The 22,464-nt window shown below is 48.3% G+C and overlaps 2 protein-coding genes and 1 long non-coding RNA gene across 6 annotated transcripts; 2 read left to right on the top strand and 1 right to left on the bottom strand.

Moving 5' to 3' along the window:
- Positions 1–1,393: 1,393 nt before the first annotated feature.
- Positions 1,394–11,803, top strand: hcst (hematopoietic cell signal transducer). 4 transcript variants are annotated; one of them, XM_088620905.1, is made up of 5 exons: positions 1,394–1,550; positions 5,927–6,010; positions 8,848–8,871; positions 9,777–9,908; positions 10,669–11,803. In XM_088620905.1, exons 2-5 carry the CDS (start codon positions 5,956–5,958, stop codon positions 10,710–10,712), a joined length of 255 nt encoding a protein of 84 aa, XP_088477031.1. In that variant the 5' UTR covers positions 1,394–1,550; positions 5,927–5,955; the 3' UTR covers positions 10,713–11,803. The 4 variants fall into 4 exon arrangements, with proteins under 4 accessions (XP_088477031.1, XP_088477029.1, XP_088477030.1 ...); XM_088620903.1 differs by having other exon boundaries at positions 1,401–1,550; positions 5,802–6,010; XM_088620904.1 differs by lacking the exon at positions 1,394–1,550 and adding an exon at positions 1,795–2,490.
- A 3,669-nt stretch (positions 11,804–15,472) lies between these two features.
- Positions 15,473–21,801, top strand: tyrobp (transmembrane immune signaling adaptor TYROBP). Its single transcript, XM_088620895.1, has 5 exons — positions 15,473–15,695; positions 18,222–18,242; positions 18,691–18,831; positions 19,386–19,453; positions 20,625–21,801. The coding sequence occupies exons 1-5, from the start codon at positions 15,647–15,649 to the stop codon at positions 20,679–20,681; spliced, it is 336 nt and encodes a 111-aa protein (XP_088477021.1). The 5' UTR covers positions 15,473–15,646; the 3' UTR covers positions 20,682–21,801.
- Positions 16,622–18,219, bottom strand: LOC148640399 (uncharacterized). The gene is made up of 2 exons (XR_015930613.1): positions 18,023–18,219; positions 16,622–17,455 (listed from the first exon to the last, which is right to left on the bottom strand). It is a non-coding gene; the product is annotated as an uncharacterized LOC148640399 (long non-coding RNA).
- Positions 21,802–22,464: the final 663 nt, after the last annotated feature.

Raw genomic sequence — 22,464 nt, 5'->3', positions numbered from 1 at the left:
ATAATAATGCCTCACTGTTAAGCCATGTAGGGCCTTAAGGATGAGCACAGTGAGCAGGAGGATTCAAAACCTGAGTAATGTGATCACTTGTGCGCAACGTCGTCCTATAAGCTTAATTGATGAGGAGCTCATTTGGAATGAAAGCCAGGGGACACAGATTAACAACGACGACAACGAGGTGTTGTTACAGCCCGCGGGCTGGGTGACCTCATAGGCGTCACCCTGTTCGCAATGTAGTGCTTCTTTCTGTCCACTAGGTGGCAACAAAGGTATAGGTATTGATTCAAGTAGCTACCGGAGTGAGTCTTTAGTTCCAACTTACTGCTGTACTAGAAGGACAGTAGTAGTTTGGGTCTGCCCGCCTCAGGGGAAGCCAGTAGTTCTCCAAAGCTCGGTTCTAGAGCTCTTCTACCCCTTCTCCTGCGGAGGATCAGGGTGTTTTTGCACAGTTGCCAAGCGCAGGTTTTGTTTACACTGATCCTCCATTTTTCAAAACCAGTAAATCGCACAAGGCAAAGAGCGGCGCACCGCGCCAAAAGGGCTTCATTAGGTGCAGGTGCGTGCGCTGCGCCTCCTCTCTGGCGGCCGCGTGCAGCGCCTGTTTCAGGGGATCTCTGAGGTTCCTCAGTGTGTTTAGAGACCAATGCGTCACAACTACTGTCCTCATGGGCCACATCAATGGCAGTTTCAGGAGGCCTTTCAATGAGCAGCCGATTGGGACAAAGAAAACAAAACACTGCTCTCTGGAAGAAGTTCAGATAACTAATCGGCACCCGAGACAGTGAAGACGAGGAGCTACAGCTGCTGATCCAGGTGGTAGGCTGGGAGTATCCCTGACAGAATGAGGAGACTGCTTCTCCTGACAGTTGGATCTGCGGAACACCTGCCCACAGCGCGTCCTGGGAGAGCGGGGGGGAACCGGGACACCTTGGAGGACACAGAGCGGGGCGGCTGGAGAACATGCAGGCTCCGCCCAGGGGGCACCCTGCTCTGGAATCGGGACAAAACAGGCAGAGTCTAGAGCCTTAACTGAACACGTGACCTGCTGAATCGCTGAAGCAAAGTCTTCGTCATCTGGTAACGCTCTGTAGAGGAACGCATGATCTTTAACTGGCTGGTGGTGTTTTAAAGAAAACGAAACGCATTAGTGCAGCCGCGATAAAAAAACCCAAACATTTCCCTCTATTGTCACTGGTCGAATCATGCACTACACAGACAGAAGAGATATTGAGATATACACGTCTGTATCGAAGATTTGATCGATTGTAATGTATGTTTCACACAGGGATACCTGGAAGTGACGTTGATTTCTCGTTTGTTGATAAAATCGGAAAGGTTTGCGTGCGTGGCGATGTGTTGTGGTTTCACACTCGAGAGGCGCTCTGTGCTCTTCTGCGCAGTCGGAGGAAATGGTATCTCTTGAATTCGGAGAGGTGGCAGAGTACCAGAGAGCTGCTGTCGCCCTGCTGGGGATGGAAAGTCTGAATCGGGCTCAACTGCCTTTGTCTTTTTATAGCCGCCTGAGAGGTGTTAGTGAATGCTAATTGCTGGTATGTTTCTGTCAGCAGAACGCTGTTAACTATACTATTGTATTTCGTAAACGTAGCGAAGGCCGCCTGCTGTCCGAACTGGACCGGTTCTGCAGGCAAACTAAAGAGGTCCATTCGCTTTCCTAGTTAACTGCGCACAACAACAATTTATCACAACGTCCACCTAGATTGCCTGTTGAGATTACGTTCCGCGTAGCTCTGCAGTCACCGAGCACTCAGTCCGCTGCGGCTCGTCGTGAGCTCTCTCCTCTCTCGCCGAGGACGCCTTGTAAAGCGCCTCGGGATGCCGAAACGCTCTTGCAGGCGCTCTATAAGTGAAACACGAAACACGTCGATGTCGTTGCGTTTTTAGTTCTATCCAAAACTAGCTTTAGAGATCCCGGACTAAGACCCAGTTTACGTGTCGGTTTCCAGTCCAGGCGGAACAGGCCGGAGACGTCTCGTTAAAACGGTCTGTTGCTCGCGCCCGAGATGCCATCCCTTCGCTCTTTCACTGGCGAGACACGTCCGTGTCGATTAAAGATCACTGCGGCGCTGCTGGAGGCGGACCGGCTCGAGGAGAGCGGTTTGAAAAGCGCCCCTCCTCCCTCTGAGTTCCCTTTCCACGACCCCCCGAGACAGGTGAGCTGCTGAGCTCGAGTCTGGCGAGAGCGGGGAACCGGCTGCAACGGCGCCGTTATCATCACCGTTCCAAAACAGTGAAAAAGTGAAATCTTTTTGCGCGACAAGAAGACCTTGTTCTTTCTGTCAAATACGCCTCGCAGCGCCCTTGTGCTCCGGCAATAGCGGAGCGCTCTCTGGGTGGGCGCCTTCTGGAGGGGGGGGGTCGAGGAGGATGACGTCACTGACAACGCGCTAAAGGCGAGGAGGGAGGCAGCGGGTTAGTCAGTCGGGCAGCGCAGGTCTTCGGGACAGGTCCAAGGGTTCGCGCGTTCCTGAGGTAAGGACGTTTGACTTTCCTTCTTCATCTTCTTCATCTCCCTGTCCCCCCCCTCCACTCCCGCAGCGCCTGTTCTAAAGCAGCCGACTGGCGCTGATATCGCTTGGCCGGTGATAAACACGCCGCGGCGCTGGAGCAGGACTGCGATGCTCGTCCCTGGGTTTTAATCGGTGTGAGTGCTGCCCGGGAGCACGGTGCCGAGCTGCTCCGCGGTGGCGCAGGTGGGGAGCGGCCGAATTGCACAAGAAGATGAGCCCGCAGCGCTGCTCTCGAATCGCACGCTGTTTGCGCTCCAGTTTGAATCCACCAGTCGCACAGGTGGCGTCTGTTGCCCCGCGAGCCGAGGACACGAGCGGCACGATGCTGTCGGACCCTGGAGCGCGGCACTGCCCCCGGGTCGTTCCTGTCCGCGGGCCGTCGCGGTAGAGGAGCAGGTCTTCTCGTCTGACTAACCTGTTAAACACATGGAAAGGATAGGAGAACCCCTCTTCCTTCGAGAGAACAGGAGCGATGTCTTGTTCGTTGATTGCACCACCTGGCTGGTCACTGGGCGTGGGGTTTCAGTGGCCTTGGTCGATTGGTTTCAAATCCTGAGAGATCACAGCGCAATAGGACAACAGGAGTCTGGGAATAGAGTGTGTTTTTAATAGTCTTCATGTGTCGGGGGAAAAAACATAACCCTGTCTGTTGAGGTGCTGGTAAGATCTCCAGGCTTGTCTACATGGGATATTTATTTTACAAGCCACGCTGTGTTGCACTCTGGCCAGATTATTAGGAACACTGGAAGCCACTGTGTCTGCGAAGAGCTGACCCAGACCTGTGTGGCCCCCCCTGGCCAGGACAGTCCTGGTGGGACCTGGTGCTACATGCAGTCAGCCCCCCCTCTTCATGGGCTCTCCTGCAAGCTGAGAGTCCCGCTAGGAACATGGGATAAGATGGGGAAATTTCCAGGTCGGCTCAGTGTTGCAGTGGTCAGCATTGCTGCCGCGCAGTGCTGGGACCCTGGCTTCACTTCCAGATCTGGGGTGCTGTCTGCGTGGAGTTTGCATGTTCTCCCCATGTTTGTGTGAGTTTCCTCCAGATGCTCCGGTTTCTTCCTGCATTCCTAAGACATGCTGGTGGGTTGACTGGCTTCTGGGAAAACTGGCCCTGGTGTGATTGTGTGTGTGTGTGTCCAGGGATGGACTGGTGTCCTGCCCAGGGTGTACCCCGCCTTGTGCCCGTTGCTTGCTGGGATAGGCTCCAGCTCCCCTGTGACCCTGAGTTTGGTGAAGCAGTCAGAAAACAGACGGATGGAAAAGGGCCCAACCTGCACTGTTAGTGTGGCTTCCAGCGAGGCCCCTGACAATGTTCAGTGGTGGAGGGAGAATATTCCAGTATTCTGGCTGGGGTGTATAAACATGTCCACACATTCTCAATCTGTCCATCTGTGCTGCTTGGCATCCAATGAATTCAGCACAAAGCAACCTTCTTATAGGCTGTGAGAGTATTACTCATATGTTTGAGTGGGTCAGTGGAACAATTCATGAATGATGACGGGTTTCTAGATGTGGGCAGGCTCATTACCAGACTGTGGCTTTTAACAGGCATGTAAACAGGCAGAGGTTGTCTGAGATGTTTGTTTGAAAGCGCAGGAGTTCATCACCCGTAGCACTGGGTTGAGTACTCCAGTAACAGAGCCCATCCTAAGTAGGGTCACGGCACACGGAAATTCGATGGAGAAAAGCCTGTAATTGCCTAAATGTGGGTTCGCCACTTGTATTTCCCTGGCATGCTTCAGTTTCTCTGTTTCAGTCAGAGCCCAGCTTTGAGATGCTGTATTGTGAGTCACTCTGACTGCTGTTTAATCACCTTTTTTCTGTTGCAAACCCAGGCAGACAGTGTACCGGGGGTTAATTTCTTTCTCCTCTTTTCAGAAGCAGTTTTTTATTTATTTGTGCTGAGTCCTGAAGTTTTTGATAATTGGAACAGCAATGAATAATCAATCTATCAATCAAACCATTTATGCATTAAATGGTTAATGAAATGATATAATTAGCTGTATAGTCCAATGCAGGCAGGTGGTGATCCAGAGCCCAATCTGGATAAATATCCAGTAAATACTTTATCTTGGACAGCATTCTATCACAGGCCACACTCTCATTCTCTCACACACACAGTCTTTGGACTGTAATGAGAGCATGCAAACTCCACCCAGAATGTGCCCAAGGCTAGAACAAATTCCAGAATCCAGGAGCTGAGAGTCGGCAGCCCTGGTTACCTCACCACTGCACACTAGGATTGCAATTCCTTCGTCCCTTTTACACATCAGAAGGAGTCAGGACTTTGAACCGGAGACCAGAGGGCTACAGGTTCAGTTTGCTGGTGGTGAGATGCTGCTGTTACAATCTTGCTCATGTGCGCCATCATTACAAAGGAGAATTAGACTTACCTGATTAAAGGAGGCTTGCAGGGATGTGTCTGGGGAAATTCATGCAGTTCTTAACGTGAAACAACAAGGATGTGGGTTTAAGGAACACAGATTTCGCAATGTTCATATTTGAGGAACTGGTGGAGATTTCGGTTCCCACTTTTATTTGGAATTGTGATGTATGTGCAGGGGGGGACTTTGTGCCACTGAAAATGCATTTCCTTCCTTTTATTCAGTGTGTAGCAGAAACCATAGCACCCTCCAGTGGCAGATGAGTCTCAGTGCAGTGTCAGCACTCAGGGTGGTGCATCTGGAGACAGGGTTGCTGGCACAAACCGTCACTCAGAACAGTTCGGGAGCAACAGCAGGATGTCCTTGACACCATTTACACAAGAAACAATCATCTACAACGACTGGGCGACTGAGAGTCCCAAACAAATCGTGGTGTCTTTTAAATATTCTACAGAATAGATCCACATCCTGTTCTGTGAAGGTGACCTAATCTTGAAGAACAGGCCTGGAGTTGCCCACAATAATCGAAATTTGTTGAAATCAATCAATCAATCAATCAACGAATCAGTCTTGAGTTGCCACAGGACCTTTCACACAAACGGTTTACCACAACGTTCTTCACGGAATTATGCAGCAGCTGACAATACTGTACAGCACCAGTGGACTGTGTGGGCACTGAGGAGAGGAAAACACCCCAGTGGGAGAAACCTCTGGGGTCCCAGGCCCAGTGGATGTTGGTTTAGTTTCAGATCACACCCCCACCCCTCAAAGATAGAGATCAACACAACGCCTAAATCCTATTTTGCAGGCCACTTTCAACCCTGACATATTCCTATTTTACTTCAAGGTAAATGAGATAAAAGGCTTTTTGTTTTTGTGTTCACTCTAGGTAAAACTCGGAGCGGATCGGAGTGCTGTGGAAGGGGAGCGCGGCGTGTAGCTCCTGGCGTCGGCTGGGTTTCTCTTCTGCTGTCCCGTGTGGGGGAATCTGTAAGCGGCTGTTTGTTTTGACAGGTGGGCTGGCTGACTGACTGACGCCGGAAATGAAAGACAGAGCCCTGTGGCTGCTCCTCGCTCTCCTGCCCGTGTGCCTGTGTGGTAAGTGTGAAAATGCACAGCGAGAGAGAGGAGAGAGGTTCCAGTCCTGTGTCACAGCCCCTCCCACCACCACCCCTGACACTCCGAGTGGTTTCCTGTCTGGGGGGCGCGAGTGACTCAAAGCCTCTGGCAGCAGGTTGCTTTCATGACCTTGTTGCTTTGCAGCTGCTCAGCCTTCCCACCAAACTGCACCTGCACCTGCGGTCACTTCTGCTCTCCTGACCAGCTTCCCTCTCTCTCCTGCTGCACTGTCAGGCACTGATCAGATGGGGCTGTCGGATGTTGGGGTAATTGTCAGGCTGGGAGTGCTGCAGAGAGAGATGAGAGACGCTCTCCTCCTGCAGCAGGGGCCAGCTCTGCCACAGGGCACTGTGGGGCTCACTGGGCCACAAGAGAGGAATATCGGGTGGGTGTGTGAGGGGTGTATCTGCAGGTCCTCACTCCCTTCCTTTATGGCTACAAGTCATTGGCTGAGTCTTAAACAATCCCAGTCCCCCCTCCCAAATAGAGTGGGTATACGATACAAAAAGCAATGAAAAATTGTTCTTCATTATGTAAGGATAAAATAATAACAACAGTATGGTCATGTAACAGACACAGGATATTGTGATGCCAGACCTGGTAACGACTGGGTTGGATTTCAGAGAAACAGCCCTGAAGGGAGATAGGTTTTCTTTCCAAAGGTTCCTGACATATATGATTTTTTTAAAGTTGGACCTTTTGTGCAAAGATGAGTTTAAGGAAGGGCAAAATGGTGGCACTGTGGTCAGCATTACTGCCTTGTAGCACTGAGGCCCTGGGTACTATCTGGGTGGAGTTTGCATGTCCTCCCTGGTAGGTTGATTAGCTTCTGGAAACAAACTGGCCCTGGTGTGAATGCGTGTGTGTCTGTGTGTGTCCTGTGACAGACTGGCATCCCGCCTTGCACCTGTTGCTTGCTGGGATAGGCTCCGGCTCTTCTGGGAATGAGAAATTATGAAGTGTTAGTTGATTGCTGGGAAATGGGGTGATTTGTCGAGGACTTGAATGCTGGTTTAATTCCTGCAGGCTGTGGTGCTTAGACGCAGGGTGTTGTGTGGTGTTTGGTGCTGGTGGCAGTGTAACTGTTGGAGATTGGGGTGGGCTGAGATACGTGTGTGTGTGTGCAATTCTCTGCACCCTGCAGCTTGAGCGACAACAGAGACCCCCCGCCCCCCACCACTGCTGCACAGCATCTCCCTAACACAGGAAATTTGTGCACACGGCACAGAGGCGCAAAAAACGGTTTCCCACTGTGCATTGCCTCCAGATCTCTCCACTTCGGTGCAGCCAGCCGGGCTCAAGAGAGCAGTTTCGAAATGCGTCAGCGTTTCCGTAATCCGTGGTGACATTTTCGCATGAGGAATTAGAATATTTCACCCATGTCCATGTTCTGGCCCAGAAAACAGAGCGAGACAAGGAAGAAAAAGCCTGGGACAAATGCAACACAAGGAAAAAATATCTTTGAACGTCTGATCCAGGCATTGGCCAGTCCAGCAGAGATCCAGAGGTCACCCCTGAGGTGTCAGTTTAGAAGGACAATTGATGAATTTACACCAGTCCTTTAGGGAAGAAATTGCTATTGTGTTATTGTTATGTTATGTTGTTATTGTGGACACAATTGGCTGAAATGATCTGGCTGACTGACCTTCACTTGGTTTGGGGTATTTCTTCCGTGCAGATGATTTAATGCAGGGGTGCGGTCCACACTTGACCCTCATCATCAGTCCTGTTTCCTCTGTGTGGCTCCCCCCTGGAGCAGGGGGACCCTCAGGACCGATATCCGTCTTCACGAGAGGCTGAACCGGGGAGTCGGGGGTAGAATCCCCGGCCCCACAGCATGACAGCTTGAGAACGTGACCCTATAACCATCTATATAGGCCTCTGGAGCTCTGGCCACACAACTTAATAAACTGTTTAGAAACCTCCTTTAGTATGAGGTAGTTTTAATTTTATTCAGTCATTATACAGCGGTGAGATAAGGCATGACCTATGACCCCTGCTGGACTGCCCAGCGCCCACAAAGCGCGGCACCTGGTTGACCACAGGGATGGGTCGATTGCCAGGGTCAGGGAGTGTACAGATTTGGGAGCCTGTTTTTCACATCAGTGTGCGCTTGTTTTTAAGCAGATTGCTCTGTGTGAACTACGGGATGAGCACGTCCCAGCAATGGATTAATACCGCAGTCGCTACAGCTAGCCTCCCACACGCGCAAGCAGGAAACCGTGAGGTTTAAACGATTTTCTTACCCTCCTCGAGCGCCTCGGATCCCTGAGTGTTTCTCACACCAAGAAGAAGATGTGGTCCAGAGGCCAGTACCCATAATGCATCTTCAAACCTTCGGCACAACCGTCTGCTTCAGTCCCTGCAGGCTGCTGCACATTGTCACGTTACAGACTGGAAAGAGGAGTCATTTGGCTGAGGCAGAGATTGCCTGGAAACAGCCTGTGATGTCCCAGCCCTGTTTCAGAGCAGAAGAGCACAAGATCAGTAACAGCCGTGAGCAGGGAACTGGGTTCATCTCGCTTGTTCAGTCTCCTGCAGCTTAGTGATCCCAGAATTCCACCAAGGGGTTTCTTGAACGATCCGGTGGAGTCGTCTTCAACCACATGGCTAGGCAGTGGGATCCCAACTCCCACAACCCCTTGTGAAGAAATCTTCCGAATGTGCCCAAGCTTGCTTTCTACTTCGCATCCCTGTATGGAAACAGATCGAAAAGTCTCCCTTGAAATATAGGAATAGTTTTGCTTCTGTCAAGAAGTTGTGATTAACCATTATGTTTTTCTCTTTCTCTCCCCTTCTTTCTGTTCCCCGACAAGCATCTGAGGATTATGGGAAAGTAGGTGCGTGTTTTCATTTTTTTTTGTTCTTTTAAGCCCCCAAATTAATGAGCTACTTGGTGAGCTGATACTCTGGCTTCTCTCCTGACACAACTGGATGAGGTCCTCCAATCAGGACAGTCGGAACCCCTTTACACAGAGGGTGGTGGGAGTCAGGAACAAATGCCCCAGCCATGTTGTTGAAGCTCATACCCTGGCTTCTCTCACAAAATGGCTGGAAAAAGTCCTGGGAAAAATCAGCTACTGACTTCCAAACAGGCCAGAACAGTCCTATTGTTTGTAACTGTTCTCACAGAGGGTAATATATAAGAGCTTGATACAGGGAATCGGAGGACGAGTGGATTTCATCTCTCTCAGACTAGAGTTCTGTGTTAAGACCAGACGGCACTCTCGATCCTAAGGGTTCTTCTAAATCACAGGCCGTACCAGAAAGCCCAGCACCAAGCCAGCGAGGACTTTCCCTAACACCTCCAGCTCAAAGGTCAGACATTGGCCCAGTTTCATCTCCAGTCAGTCTGAGAGATCCCCCGCCCCACACAACAAACTAGGCACAGATTCAGTGAAACAGAAACCTGGCCTCACGAGAGAGGTTTGCCTTTGTTATCCCAGATTACTAGAACATGGAATGTAGAGAATGATGGGTAGAGTAATGCCTCATCTCCTTGGTCCTGCAAGCAGCTCCTCAAACCTTCCAGGTGTGCCATCATATCTTTCTTTCCCTAAGGAGTTTAAAGTCATCCAGGGGTCTGGCTTCATCTGTATGTTTCAGAAATTCGAGCCCTCCTGATAATCTGGCCTCAACTGTCATCTTTTTAGGAGGAGTTTGCAAACTTCTCTTGCTGACTCTGGATGTTTCTAAACTTTCCTAAAGAAAGCCCTTTCCTTCTCCCTCTCTCTCTGCTCTCCAGACTGCGGGCACTGCTATAAGATTGAACCAGGCACCATGGTGGGCATCATAGCAGGCGACGTGGTGCTGACCGTCCTCATCGTCATCTCCGTCTATTACTGCGCCAGTCGGAAGAGACACAAGCGTGAGCAAGGTACTGCAGCGAGAGGCCGCGGCATTGGAGTTATATAGCGCCTTTCAGATTTACTTAACTCAAAGAGCTCTTCACATTAGGACAACAGTGACAAGTAAAGACAAACTCATGACCCCCGGGGTGTCTGATCTGTGTCTGCAAGCTTTCCAGGTCTCCCACTCGTCCTTGAGTTGGCCCAGTTAAGGCAACAACAGGCTGATTTGTTTTCCTTGAGGCCGAGCTGGACCAGAACCTGCTCAGCCCTGGTGTGATTAGTTTGTGTTTTTCATGACACCTTTAGAACTTAGAATTAGTTCATTAAGTGAGCTAAAGAATAGTCATGTGTTTCCAAATTACAAGTTTCAACAGACTGGGAATCCCTAACAATACTGGACATGGAATTCCTAAACCTGGAATTGAAAACATGGAGTGCAGAATTCCTTCTCCGGAATTAAGCACACCTAGCAGCTTCAACAGAGTGTAAATTATGTGAAGGAACAGTTGTTTGAGAAGATATGCATATTGATATTGATGAACAAATGAGATTTTAACTTCAGTCTACCCAAGGAAATTGGACTGAAGCCCTTTAAAGTGTGATGGCAGGTTTTGGTTCTGTGTGAGCTCTTCCAAGAATGTACCTGGGAGTCCAGTCTTGGAGGCAACTGTCTTGATAGTGAGGAGGGAATTAACCAATCTCTTCAATGTCCAACCAATTACAATAGCGCAAGACTGTTAACCTAGCACTGACTAACGCCAACACAACGTCTGTGTTTTCTGACAGCGGACAAGGTCTACATGAATGTCAGGGCGAATGTCAAGGCCTGACAGCCTGTATCGCCAGCTGGTCATCGCAACCTCTGTCCAGCCCTCCACACTGACACTGACTTGGCGTCCAGCTCCCAGCACCAGACTCCCATTCAGCTACATTGGAGTGACCCTGCAGTGGCACAAGGGTCAGGTTTTCCAACCTGAAGATTCTGTTCAAAATCAGTTCATCAGTAAATACAGCCAATTCGGTTCTAATCGGTTCTCAAGCAGAAGCCTGCTTGATTTTGGACCACCTTGGATTTTGTTTACTAAATAAAAATGACGGAAGAAACAGGACAGACATATATTGAAAAATCCACGTTTGTGTATAATCTACTTTCACAAGTACTTTCACAAACAAACACAGCTAGCTGCAACTACAGGCATTCTGTATGGTTTCACTTTATAAGAGGCGTGACCCGGATCTTTCTCTCCTCTGCACCGCACAGTGTCCATACAGTAGGTACGCAGAGCTCCTCATTCCCACGCTTTAAGATATCCAGGATCTCCCAAAAATCAGGTTCTGTGAATTTAGTTCCCCAGCTGCCTCATATAAACCTCCTGACCTCATTAAGGCATTAAAACTGACAACACCGAAGCCTTCTTCCCCTGAAACAGTTGTGTATTTCACTGCTGCAATCTGTATGAAGCACCGTGCCTACATGGACACCAGCTGTGTCACCTAGCTGGGATTCAAACCCACAACCCCAGTGCCACAAAGCCCTAGCCACTCCTCCACACTGCTGCTTGAATGGTCTCCCAGTCTGGAGATCAAACTGGTGTTGGTGTCTCCTTCCAAATCGCTTAGAGAACAAACTGCTACAGTACAGAAAAAAGCAATCATCTGTCTCAAGAGCCTGGTTTTTGGGAGGGAAGATCTGGATGCTTTTTTCCAGATGAATCTTTTGACATTATATAACTGCAAATATGTTTTTTTATTAATTATCTTTAATTAATTTTAATTAGCTTTTATTTTATTTTTCAGCAAATGTGTACTTAATTCAAATTCTACTTTTAATATTTATGTGCACTGGGATGTATTGTGTGCCTATATATCCAATATTTTTATATTTTTGTTGTTGAAATAAAAAAAGGTGATATGTTTTGGAGGTACGATTCTGTGTCTATCTTTTGATGTTGGTTGAGAGCTTGGTGGTTCTGCGCTCTCCACATGTGGATTAGAATAGGGGTTCCCAACTTAGGTGACACCCCAGATCTGCTTTTTTTCATTCCAAACCCACTCTTTAATAATAATAATTATAATAATTGCTTACACTGACCAAAAGACCGTGCCTTTTTACAGTCTAGTGTCCCCGTCACTATACCAGGGCATTAGGACCCACACAGACTGCAGGGTGAGCGCCCCCTGCTGGTCCCACTAACACGTCTTCCAGCAGCAGGAGCCTCAGCTTTCCCAGGAGTCTCTCTCCTGGGCTTCAGGGGGTTGTCAGTTGTGCGTTGCAGGGTGACATGGCTGCCTCTGTAATTGAGTTGGCTCTTTATGTAACTGAATCCTTAATTGAGCTAAACAGTCACTAATTTGGAACCTGTGCAGAGTTTTACAGGACACACAGACAAGGACACACACTCACTCACACCAGGGCCAGTCTGTCACAGGGGACACACACACAGACACACACTCACACCAGGGCCAGTCCATCACAGGACACACAGAGACTGACAGCAGGGCCAGTTTTCCTAGAGGCCAATTAACGTTTCAAAGAACTTTAGGAGAGGGGTCACAACCATGTAATCAGCAGGGTCACAAAAAAGTGACCTTTTTTAAAGATGCTGTCCGATGTCTTCCTGATAAAGGCGAGAGTGTGTGGGAATAAAAAGAGCAGTTCTGCGTTCTGCCTGTTGTTTCTCCATTGTGAAACTGGGGGACAGAAGCACTCCTCTGTGTTTGTATCAGGGATGCTAGCAGTGCTGGCGATCGAGCTGATAAGCCATGGAAATAAAAACCACGCTCTGCGGTCTCTGCGTTAGTGACTCATTTCGGGCAGGCTGGGTGACATTTACCTCCTCTACCCTGGCTGCCGGGCTGAGGAGGCTGTTGAACAGGCCCCTCCACTGCTCAGTTTCCTGAGGCTCCCGGTCGCCCACTGATCGCTCGTTCAGACATGAAGACGGACGGCTCAAAGCCAGCAGGGGGTCATTCAGCGCTGAGCATACTTCTGCAGGTCAGTCTTCTCCGTTCTGCTGCTAGGGGTCCATCCATTCTCTAACCACTTCATCCAGTACAGAGTCACAAGGGAGCTGGAGTCTAACCCAGCGAGGAACAGCACAAGGCAGGGGACACCCTGGACAGGACGCCTGTCCATCACAGGACACACACAGCCACAGACACATACAGATACACCAGGGCAAGTTTTCACAGAAGCCATTTAACCCACCAGAATGCCTCTGGACTGTGGGAGGAAACTGGAGCACCCAGAGTAAACCCATGTGAACCCAGGGAGAACATACAGACTCCACACAGACAGAACCCCGGGTCTGGAATTGAACCCAGGACCCCAGTAATATGAGGCATTCAGGTTTGACACTGAAGCTTCCTGGGCTGTTAGTCACTAGTGTTATTTAGCGTCTGTGATCTGCTTGCAGATTTGTTTTCTGCACTTAGTGCTCACCAATAATAATAATTACAGTGCATTTTATCCAACAGATTATGCACAAAGATCTTTATGCAGTTTCTCCTTAAGGTTTGATTAGCTCATTCAGAATTTTCTTCCCTACATCTGACTAAACAGTATTAAGCAAATCATATAATAATTTAAGTTCAATTAGGTATTTACAGGTAACAGCATGGGCTGAAGGAAACCTACAGATCTCCAGGCCCAATGGTCTGAGCAGTGCTTTTCTGCCCACAGAAAATCCTCCATAAATATAATTTCATGCAGCTTTCTAAATAATAATTTAGATTTTTTTTTAAGTCTTATGATCTTAGTAATGTTCTCTGGAGCCACCACATGCAGATTGATCATACTGCAGCAAAACAACACCCCCTAGTGCTCCTGAGTGAGCACATCTGAACCAGAGCCAACTGTGACCCTTCTCTAAGAGAAGCACTGTGCGTGCACCTCAAAGACTGTGATTTTGTCACCCTTTCTAGAACTGCGCAAACCATAGTAACACACAGTCGGCTCTCCACTTGTTAGACGTGTTAGACTTACTGGCTGCACGAGTGATTACAGCTCTTCAGAGCTGCCCAGGTCTTCGGCTGGTTACAGACGCCACTCAGGATTGTCCAAGGTGTAGGTTAGACAGATGCATCTAGAGAGCAAGAGTACGGATAAGAGATCAGTCATCAAAGAGGAAGAAAAGTTCAAACACCAGAAGACAGAGACGGGTATTTAATCCCCTACTTTGCAAAGTTTTGTAGCAACAGCCTCTTTATTTCCTTCATTAACTGATTAGGAGGACCAATCCAACAGTTAAGATGGATGTGCATGTGCTAAGACTCTGCCCTGGAGCAGGCTGTGTGTTGACTTGGTTTGGGGTGTCTTGTGGGGTATCTTTGGGGGCCCTCAGCGGCCGCCGTGCTGGTGCACGAAGGGTTAACCCCAGTCCTGAGCAGCCTCTGCGGACTGTGGTTTCTGCAGGGAGGCAGCTCGCACCTGGGCCATTCTTCTGGACGGAAACCCTCTCGCGGTGCATCTGGTAGCCGTGGCAACGCTTAACCACAGCTGCAGCGACCTAAATAAATGTCCTGCGCACGGGGCAGTCACCTTGACAACAAGAACAGGTCTCGATGGCCATCCTGATAGGTGGGTTCTGGCCTTATCTCCGGACACAGAGGCGTAGCGCATACTCTGCACATTACATCTTCATTCACTTTCATTTCATGAGACGAGGTTGCACTTGTGGCATCCACAGCTCCTGTTTGTGCACCTCCTAACCCTGGTAATGTTCATTCCTTTCATATTCGTATCGATCAGTCAAGTAATGATCAATTCACGATCAGCGTCTTCCAGAGCTTTGGAAACGCAGCAGCACCTGAAGAGCTGGGAGAAGCTGTTAAACTGGTTTAGACAGCTGGTTTAGGCCAGATTCGCTCCAGTCCACAGGAGGGCGCTGTGGAGCTTGGCCAGTTACTGCTTCCCAGGCTGTCTATCGGCCTTGACTCGGGATGTGGGTGTGCGAGACTTGCTCCAGCTAACAAACACAACCCAACATGTCTACAAGTGTGCTGTCTGTGTTTTCTTGTTCTTTCGGTTTTCTTTCCAGGCCCCCTCTGGCAGGGACGGCGCAAGAGTAAAGTGCACAGTTCCTTATTTGTACTCTCCATGGCTGCCCAGCGCAGCTCTCATTATTGACCGTCATCTTCGCCTGGCTTTTAACACAGCCTCATTTTCTAAAGGGACGCCTTCAGAGTGCACCTCCAGCTTCCTGTGGGCTGGTATCCTTCTCCATTTCTTCTGCATGCCCATTGTAACCCCTGGGACTTTGTGGCTCTTGACTAAACTGAAGATCAGGCCTGAAACAACAGGAGCACATGGCAAACACCCGTTAGTAACGCTGGTGAGTCTCTGAAGACCCCACACACCCCCCTTGTCAATTCTCCTGCCAGTAACAGCGCACTGACTCTGGGTATTGTGACGATCGACACTCTTCTACAGGGGAGAGCAGCTGGTTACAGGGATATAGGCCGAACATGAGAAAAGCGGCGTCCAGTTGGAAGATGAAGCAGAAGCAGAAGCAGCAGGACAGCATGAGTGTGTGTGTGAGAGAGAGAGACAGAGCAGCGAGTCGGCTGTGTGTGTGTGGGGGCGGGTGTGAGTACAGTGGTCACGCTGTGATGTCACAGCCCTGAGCAGGAGGGGTTCCTGGCACTCTGTCACAGAGCCTGGGGCCGGCCAGTCCCTCTCGCAGCCCAGCGGACAGCGCAGCGCCCAGCTCAGAACCCACCCCTCTCCTCTGCTCTGGGCCGGACCGGTGCTGACCCGTCCACGATGGGCCGCGGATGGCTCTGTGTCCTCACCCCCCTGGCTGGGCTGCTGGGTAAGTCTCTCCGCCTGACGAGTCTGGCCTCCTGTTTCAGCTCAAGGCTCTGCGTCGCGTGATGCTGTTGTGAAATAGTGGACTGTAGTGATGTTGATGTTTACAATATTCCTTTTCTGACACCTACAAACAAGAAGAAACAGAAACACATCATACCAAAAAGGGAGTATACAGAAAATCACTAAGTGTTAAATGACCTTTTATACAGATTCTAATTATCTACTGCACCTTTATTATGTGTGTGTTGTTGGTGTCTAATTCTGTAGGTACTGTTTCTATTTTCTCCATAAAGTTATGTTTTATTGGAGATCGTTTGTTCCTCCTGTGAAAGTTTCCGTTCACCCCAGGCAAGGTGAAATCTGTCGGCTATATCCCATAGATAAGGCGGAGCAAGCTGAAAAATATGGAAGATGGGGAAAAGCTGAATATGGTTGTGAATTGTGAGAGATGTACACGTAAAGGATTTTAGTCACAATCCCCCAGAAATGTGTATAAGTGCTGACAGGAAAGTCTAGAGTGGACGAGGTTCGGTATTGAAAGGGGCCGGTGAAATCTGTTTGGGTGCTTGTACACACACTGAGAGAGCACATGCAAGAGGCTTCAGGCAACAGCATTCCTGTTTCAGAAATGGGGAACTAGGACCGTGGCCTGATTTTCATCTCCTGACTAGAGGAAATATTACAATACTGTTTCACTTCGGGTGGCAGGTGCAGCAAAACCGCGAACAGTTTCGCAGTCCTGTGTCCCTGAGCTCGGCGCCGTTCAACCGCAATTGCCTAACCCATCCGGCAGCTTTTGCCTGGCATGACATTGACTTTCAAACTGCCGCAGAAGCAATAAGACCAGCAGGATCCTGAAGATCTGAACTTGTGTCTCAATGGCACTTCTCTGCAGAGCGGCGAGAGAAGCACGATTTCCTGTGTCAGAAAAACCCCGCTGCTGCTCGCAGGCATGGCGACAGCGGACTGGGCGAAAGCTGAGGCTGAGAAACTGGATCGTGAGGCGACAGCGGAGCCGAGCGGGGTCCCCTCGCCCTCACGCCCAGCCCAGTGAAAACTCTTCGCCCGGCCCATGAGCACCCCTGGGATAGGCTGCTCCGGAGCTCCCCAAAGGCACAGGAGGCCTGGGGGTTGGGGTGGGGTGCAGGGGTAGGAAGAGACTGCAGAATTCATTTTTGGGGAGCCTTAATGAATCCTCCCCCTTTCCCAAATCTTTTTTTATCCCACCAGCTATGGAGGACAACTTTATTTTTTCCTCTCTCTTTTTGATATTCTCTTATAGGTTTTGCCTCTGACAGCAGGGTCCAGGACTGTGCCCTGTGTTAGCAGGGCGTGTTGTTAATTAACGTCAGTGTCCTTCTGATGGTGGGCCCAGTTTCTGCACTCTTGTGCAACCTGTGCAATCTCAGGAAGGAAGCCCAGCAGAGCCCGCAGACCAAGGCCATTGTCAGTGGGCATGATGTCTCAGACTCGCGCTTTGCCACGCATATAAAAAGACCGCTGAGCTGGGCGCCCTCCAGTACCAGAAACAATTCTTGCACGGCCATTTATGTACTGCCCACAGACAGAAACGGGCATCAAAGTCGCAGGTTTGAAGCGAATTGCAGATGAGTCCTGGGTACCGCTGGGCGAGCTGATGTGTTCGAGATACCCCAAAGTGCTCCCCTGTAGCTCATGCTCTTCCGCTGCCAGATCGTCTGCTGGCCTGCTCTTCTGACCTTTTTTGGTTAGTTGGAGCGAAGCAGAGATGCAATTAGACCCCTGTGAGTAGCAGAAACACACAATGAGAACCGCTGATCTAACAGAAGCTGCCTTTGAAAAGCACCTGGGTGTTTGAGCTGACACATCGCGTGCATCTTTAAAACAGGAGATGTTGTGTTAAATTGTATAAAGCACTAGTGAGGCTTGATTAGGGATACTGTGTACACGTTTGGTTGGCACATTATAAAAATACACTGCTGCTCTGGAACATGTCCAGAGAAGAGAAACTGATACATTTCATGATAAAAAGGAATGTCCTACACTGACAGGCTGGAGAAACTAAGCCTTTACAGTCTTAAATAACTCACACAAGTATTCAAAACCCTCAAAGTCAAGCCAGACAACCTCTTAAACTGAGCCAGGGGACACAGGTGGAAAGGGCTGGGAAGTGCATTTAAAACTGAGAACAGGAGGCATATCTTTATACAAAGAGTGGTAGGAGTGTGGATCAAGCTGTCCACCAAAGTTGTTGAAGCCAAAACCCGGTTTTTCTTTCAAGAAATAGTTGGCTGGAATCAATTAACTACTAACCGCCCGCCGGGCTAGAAGTGCCGAATGACTCCTTACTAGTGATCCCAACAGTCTTCTATGCTCTCCCTCCTTCTCCTCGTTTTCTTTCTCTCTCTTTTCAGATGTTCCAACTTCATCCTTTCCATTTCCAGGATAGTCTGGCTTCATTTTCGACCACCACACCACCCGGAGAAGGATGGACGGGAGTCTGAAGCCATATTTATTAACTGGTATTTATTTCTTTTTTTTCCTCCAGGTCCTGTGGTTGGACAAGAAAGTGAGTATATTATTGTATTTTTCTTGTCTTTATCAGCACCTGTGTCCGACGATGACCAGGCACATCTCTCCCTCTGCCATCTCTGCATGTCCTTCTCCGTATCTCCGTATCTGCCCCCTGTCATCTCTTCTTTCTCCTGCATGTTGCTGTTTCTTACTACGATATCTAAAAGGGTCTCAGAAACATTTGCATTTATCAAAGTCCATCAATTAATTCAAGAATTAATACACCATTCAGTCCAAAAAGCCTTTTCTTGTAGGAAATGGTATGATTCCTTGTTTATGCAGGGATCTGCATGAACAGCAACATAAAATATCTCTCCAGGCTTCTCGAAACATACCATCAAGCAGCAGACTTCGTGGCTTTCTTATAGGGCTTGAGTGACTTCAGGAAGCCAAAACAGACTCTCCCCTCTCCCGCTCTCTCCCTCACTCCTTCTCCATTTCAGACTGCCAATCGTGCTATCACCTAGCCTCTGGCACCATCGTGGGCATCATCGTGGGCGACATCATCCTCACCCTCCTCATCGCCCTCTCCGTCTTCTGCTTCGTCTCTCACATGAAGAAGAACCACCTGGAAGCCCTGCAAGGTCAGTGCATGAAAGTTACGTTATTTGTATGGACCAGCTTTAATAGTAATAATTCCTTCCATTTCTACAGCACTTTGCATCCCACAGAAGACAGTGGTGATGTAAGTATAGGTAGGAATCATCCACAGTAGCCTTTACACTCACATATATATATATACACTGTATAATATCTGTGCACACAATCCACAATCCACAATCCTTTTAAATTTCACCCTAAACTGAAGAGTGTGCATCAAAAGTCACAACAATATGTGGTCCAGCTAGCTCTCAGACTGGTGAGGTGTTACAAGCAGTAAAGAGAAGTTACAGGGGGGTCTGTCTAGTGTAGTGCTGTAGATAATAAACTACTTAATATTCATTCCCACAATGCACACTAAATTAGTTGCTGTTCCTATATTCTAAACATTCTCTGGGAGAGTGTTTACAAAGCTATAGAGATGGATATAAGGGGACTGTCTATACCTGTATCCTAACAGTTCTCTTGTGGTGTGGCTTGATCCCTGTACCCCCAAACCCCATCTCTCTCCCTCCCTCCATCTCTCTCTTTGTGGCAGCAACCAAGGGAAACATATCAATGTCAGCGAGTAGAAAAGTGAAGGACGACGCAGAATCAACATATCAGGTACTACGAGTTCAGTTTTTCCGCTGGGGTCTAGTTCAAATGGTAGAGCGCTTGCTTGGCATGCAAGAGATAGGGGGATCAATGCCTGCGTCCTCCAGGTGGTGAGTTTGGAGCTCTGGGTGCCAGGAGGTCTCCCACTTGCATACGGTTCTGTAACCAGACTGAGGTTTTACTGGAGGAAATCACTGTTTTTTTTGCTCCTGCCTTTAATGGGGAGCTTCAACGCTTGTAATTTGTAAAACCTCCAATTCACACCACAGAAAAAGACTATTTCCCGGTATGCACAGCACCATATTCTGCGTTTCAGAACGAGGCAATAAGACTTCCGGTGAGGTGAAGCGGCCCTGTGACACTGTAAACAAGCAGTCTTAACGCTGCATGCAGATCACACTGGAACCTTTCTGTGGTGAACTATCTGCTCCACAGCCTGTGCTTATCTGCTCGTACATCACAGGACGTTAGTCATCACAGTGACTAGTGAGCAGGAAGGGTCACTTCACATCTCAATCCGCATGAACTTTCACAAAGTTCATGGTTTTCTGCTTAGTTCGAAATCTTTTGCAATATCATCAATTAATTTATTTTGTTACCTGAGATTTAATAACCATCGCAGAGGCTGGTTCTGTAGTTCCCCTTTAAGTCCTCAGTGCTTGACAGCGTGGAAAGTTTAGAGTTGTGGAATTTAACAAGCTGCGGTTTTTTTTTTTTGAGAGAGAAATCAGAAGGTTTAAACCACACAAAGACGTGGCTTCTTTATCCAGAATAAATTTCCAGCAGCAGATGCAGGCTACTTCTGGTTCCTCTTTCTCTGCTTTAACGGTTTGAAAGCAGATGTGATTCTTTTTTTTTTTGGTCCATTGCTGTTTAATGAAAGGCACCTAGCTCACACAGAGCTCTTGGTCCTGGGGAAGCCTGAGGGGCTCAGGCGTTTGAAAAGAGTTTGCAGTCAGTGTCTGTGAGCTCTGCGAGTCCTGACGGTTTAGGACAATGAACCTTGTGAATCCGGACTCATGAAGACAGTAACTGGCTCGGTTCAGTCCCGCAGACGTGGACAGGAACAGACGAGTCTGTGTTTCTCTGGAATATGGGCTTGCAGATGCATGTTTTAAAGTTCTAATTCTCAGTGCTGTTTCATTTCTTACTCACTTCACGTCTGTGTGTGTCTGAACAGGATCTGCAGGGCGTCAGGAACGACATCTACAGTGACCTCAGACGTGTGGACAAATAGGAATGTCCACGAGGCAGAGCCGTGTGCAGACGCAAGAGACCAAGGAGCAATTATTTTTGGTTCCCTGTAGCCCTGAGTTTGTTAAAACCTGCTGTTCTGGACATTCTCCTCTCTTGCCCAGGAGGGGGACAAACACTCCAGAGCCATGATCCTGAGAGAATGTAGAGGCTTCTCAAAAACTCATTTGGACTGAGTGGATCTAGGAATTAGTTCAATGCTATTCTAGCAGGTTAGATAATGCCAAAAAATAATGCCAAAGGAAGTTACAGGAAACTTCAATGCAGTACAGAAAACATTTTAAAGTTACATGACATTTAAAAAAATCACAATATTTTCTAATAGTAATATATTTGTTGAATAGTTGTAGTCTTTCAGTAATGTTTTTAACTGTTGTTTTATTCATTATTGCCGAATAATATTTTATTTCTAAAGTATGGTGTATATATTTATCAAATTGTTCTTTAAGCAAAACTGCATTAAATTGGTCTGTAATTAATTTTACTACACACTTATTTTATAATCTTAGAGGAAATCGCAGCACAATATTGCTATTTTTATTCTATCTTTATATTCCTGTTATTTATCATTTTTAGAGACCAATTTATTAAAATTGGAATCCAGCTGGTCAAGCTGGTTCATATCCAGTCCTGTTACACCAGGAGGACAGCTGGTCCAGTGGTTCAGGTCCAGTCCTGTTACACCAGGAGGACAGCTGGTCCAGTGGTTCAGGTCCAGTCCTGTTACACCGGGAGGACAGCTGGTCCAGTGGTTCAGGTCCAATCCTGTTATACCAGGAGGACAGCTGGTCCAGTGGTTCAGGTCCAGTCCTGTTGCAACCGGAGGACAGCTGGCCCAGTGGTTAAAGTACTGTGGTTAAAGTACAATACCTGGACTTCATCTGTTAAGAGTTTTCAGATTGTTGGAGATGAAAAGCCACATCTTAGGACACGTTAACACTTCTAAATTCTCTACAGTAAAAATTGTGACTCCATTTCAAATTTTTGCATGGTTCCCCAATTTGTTAAAGATAAATAATTTCCTGTACATCAGACTAGCTTTCACTTCTTCCAGCAGTTTCATCCAAAGCAAATTTGTTTTTCACAATAAAAGATGAAGAGTACAGTTGTTGAGAAGGCTCTTTTCTTTGGAAAGTGCATCTTTCATTGAACAGACTGACACCACTCTGCAGTACTGATAGGCACCTATCCGGTTACTGTTTGTGTAACATGAGACCCATTGTTGCTTTGCTTATGCAGCTACTGGCCAAATTATTAGGACCTCGCCCTACTCAAATGGACAGGCTCAGAGCAGACTCTGATCTTGCGTGATTCGCTTGGGAGCAGGTAGGAAGAACTTTCAACCCCTTTCCTGCCCAGAACAGCCCCCAACCTCAATGCCACTGAAAAATGTGCAAGTGGCTCAGACGTGCAGTTCAGTCCCTCATATTGGAACTGTGGAGATGGGGCAGGGACTTCGGGTTTCTCGGAATGCTGAGGAATAATGGCCACATCCTGTTTGAGCTGCTTGCAGGGCCCCACTGTGGTAGTTAGTTCCTAATATTTTGGCCAGTGGGCATTTCAGAAACTCCATCAATGCAAAGGGTCACAGTGCCGCACTGTTCCCTATCAAAGATAAGCCTGACGGTCCAGATGAATGTCAACATGTGATCCATCCATGTTCTAACCACTTTATCCAGATCAGAGCCATGGGGGAACTGCAGTCTATCCCAGCAAGCAAACGGCGCAAGGCAGGGTACACCCGGGACAGGACACCAGTCCATCAC

Source organism: Lepisosteus platostomus, chromosome 26 (genome assembly GCF_059453375.1).
Source record: "Lepisosteus platostomus isolate fLepPlt1 chromosome 26, fLepPlt1.hap1, whole genome shotgun sequence".
Taxonomy (NCBI): Eukaryota; Metazoa; Chordata; class Actinopteri; order Semionotiformes; family Lepisosteidae; genus Lepisosteus; species Lepisosteus platostomus.
The sequence above is the reverse complement of the archived record's forward strand: the minus strand, read 5'-3'. Positions and strand labels throughout refer to the sequence as shown.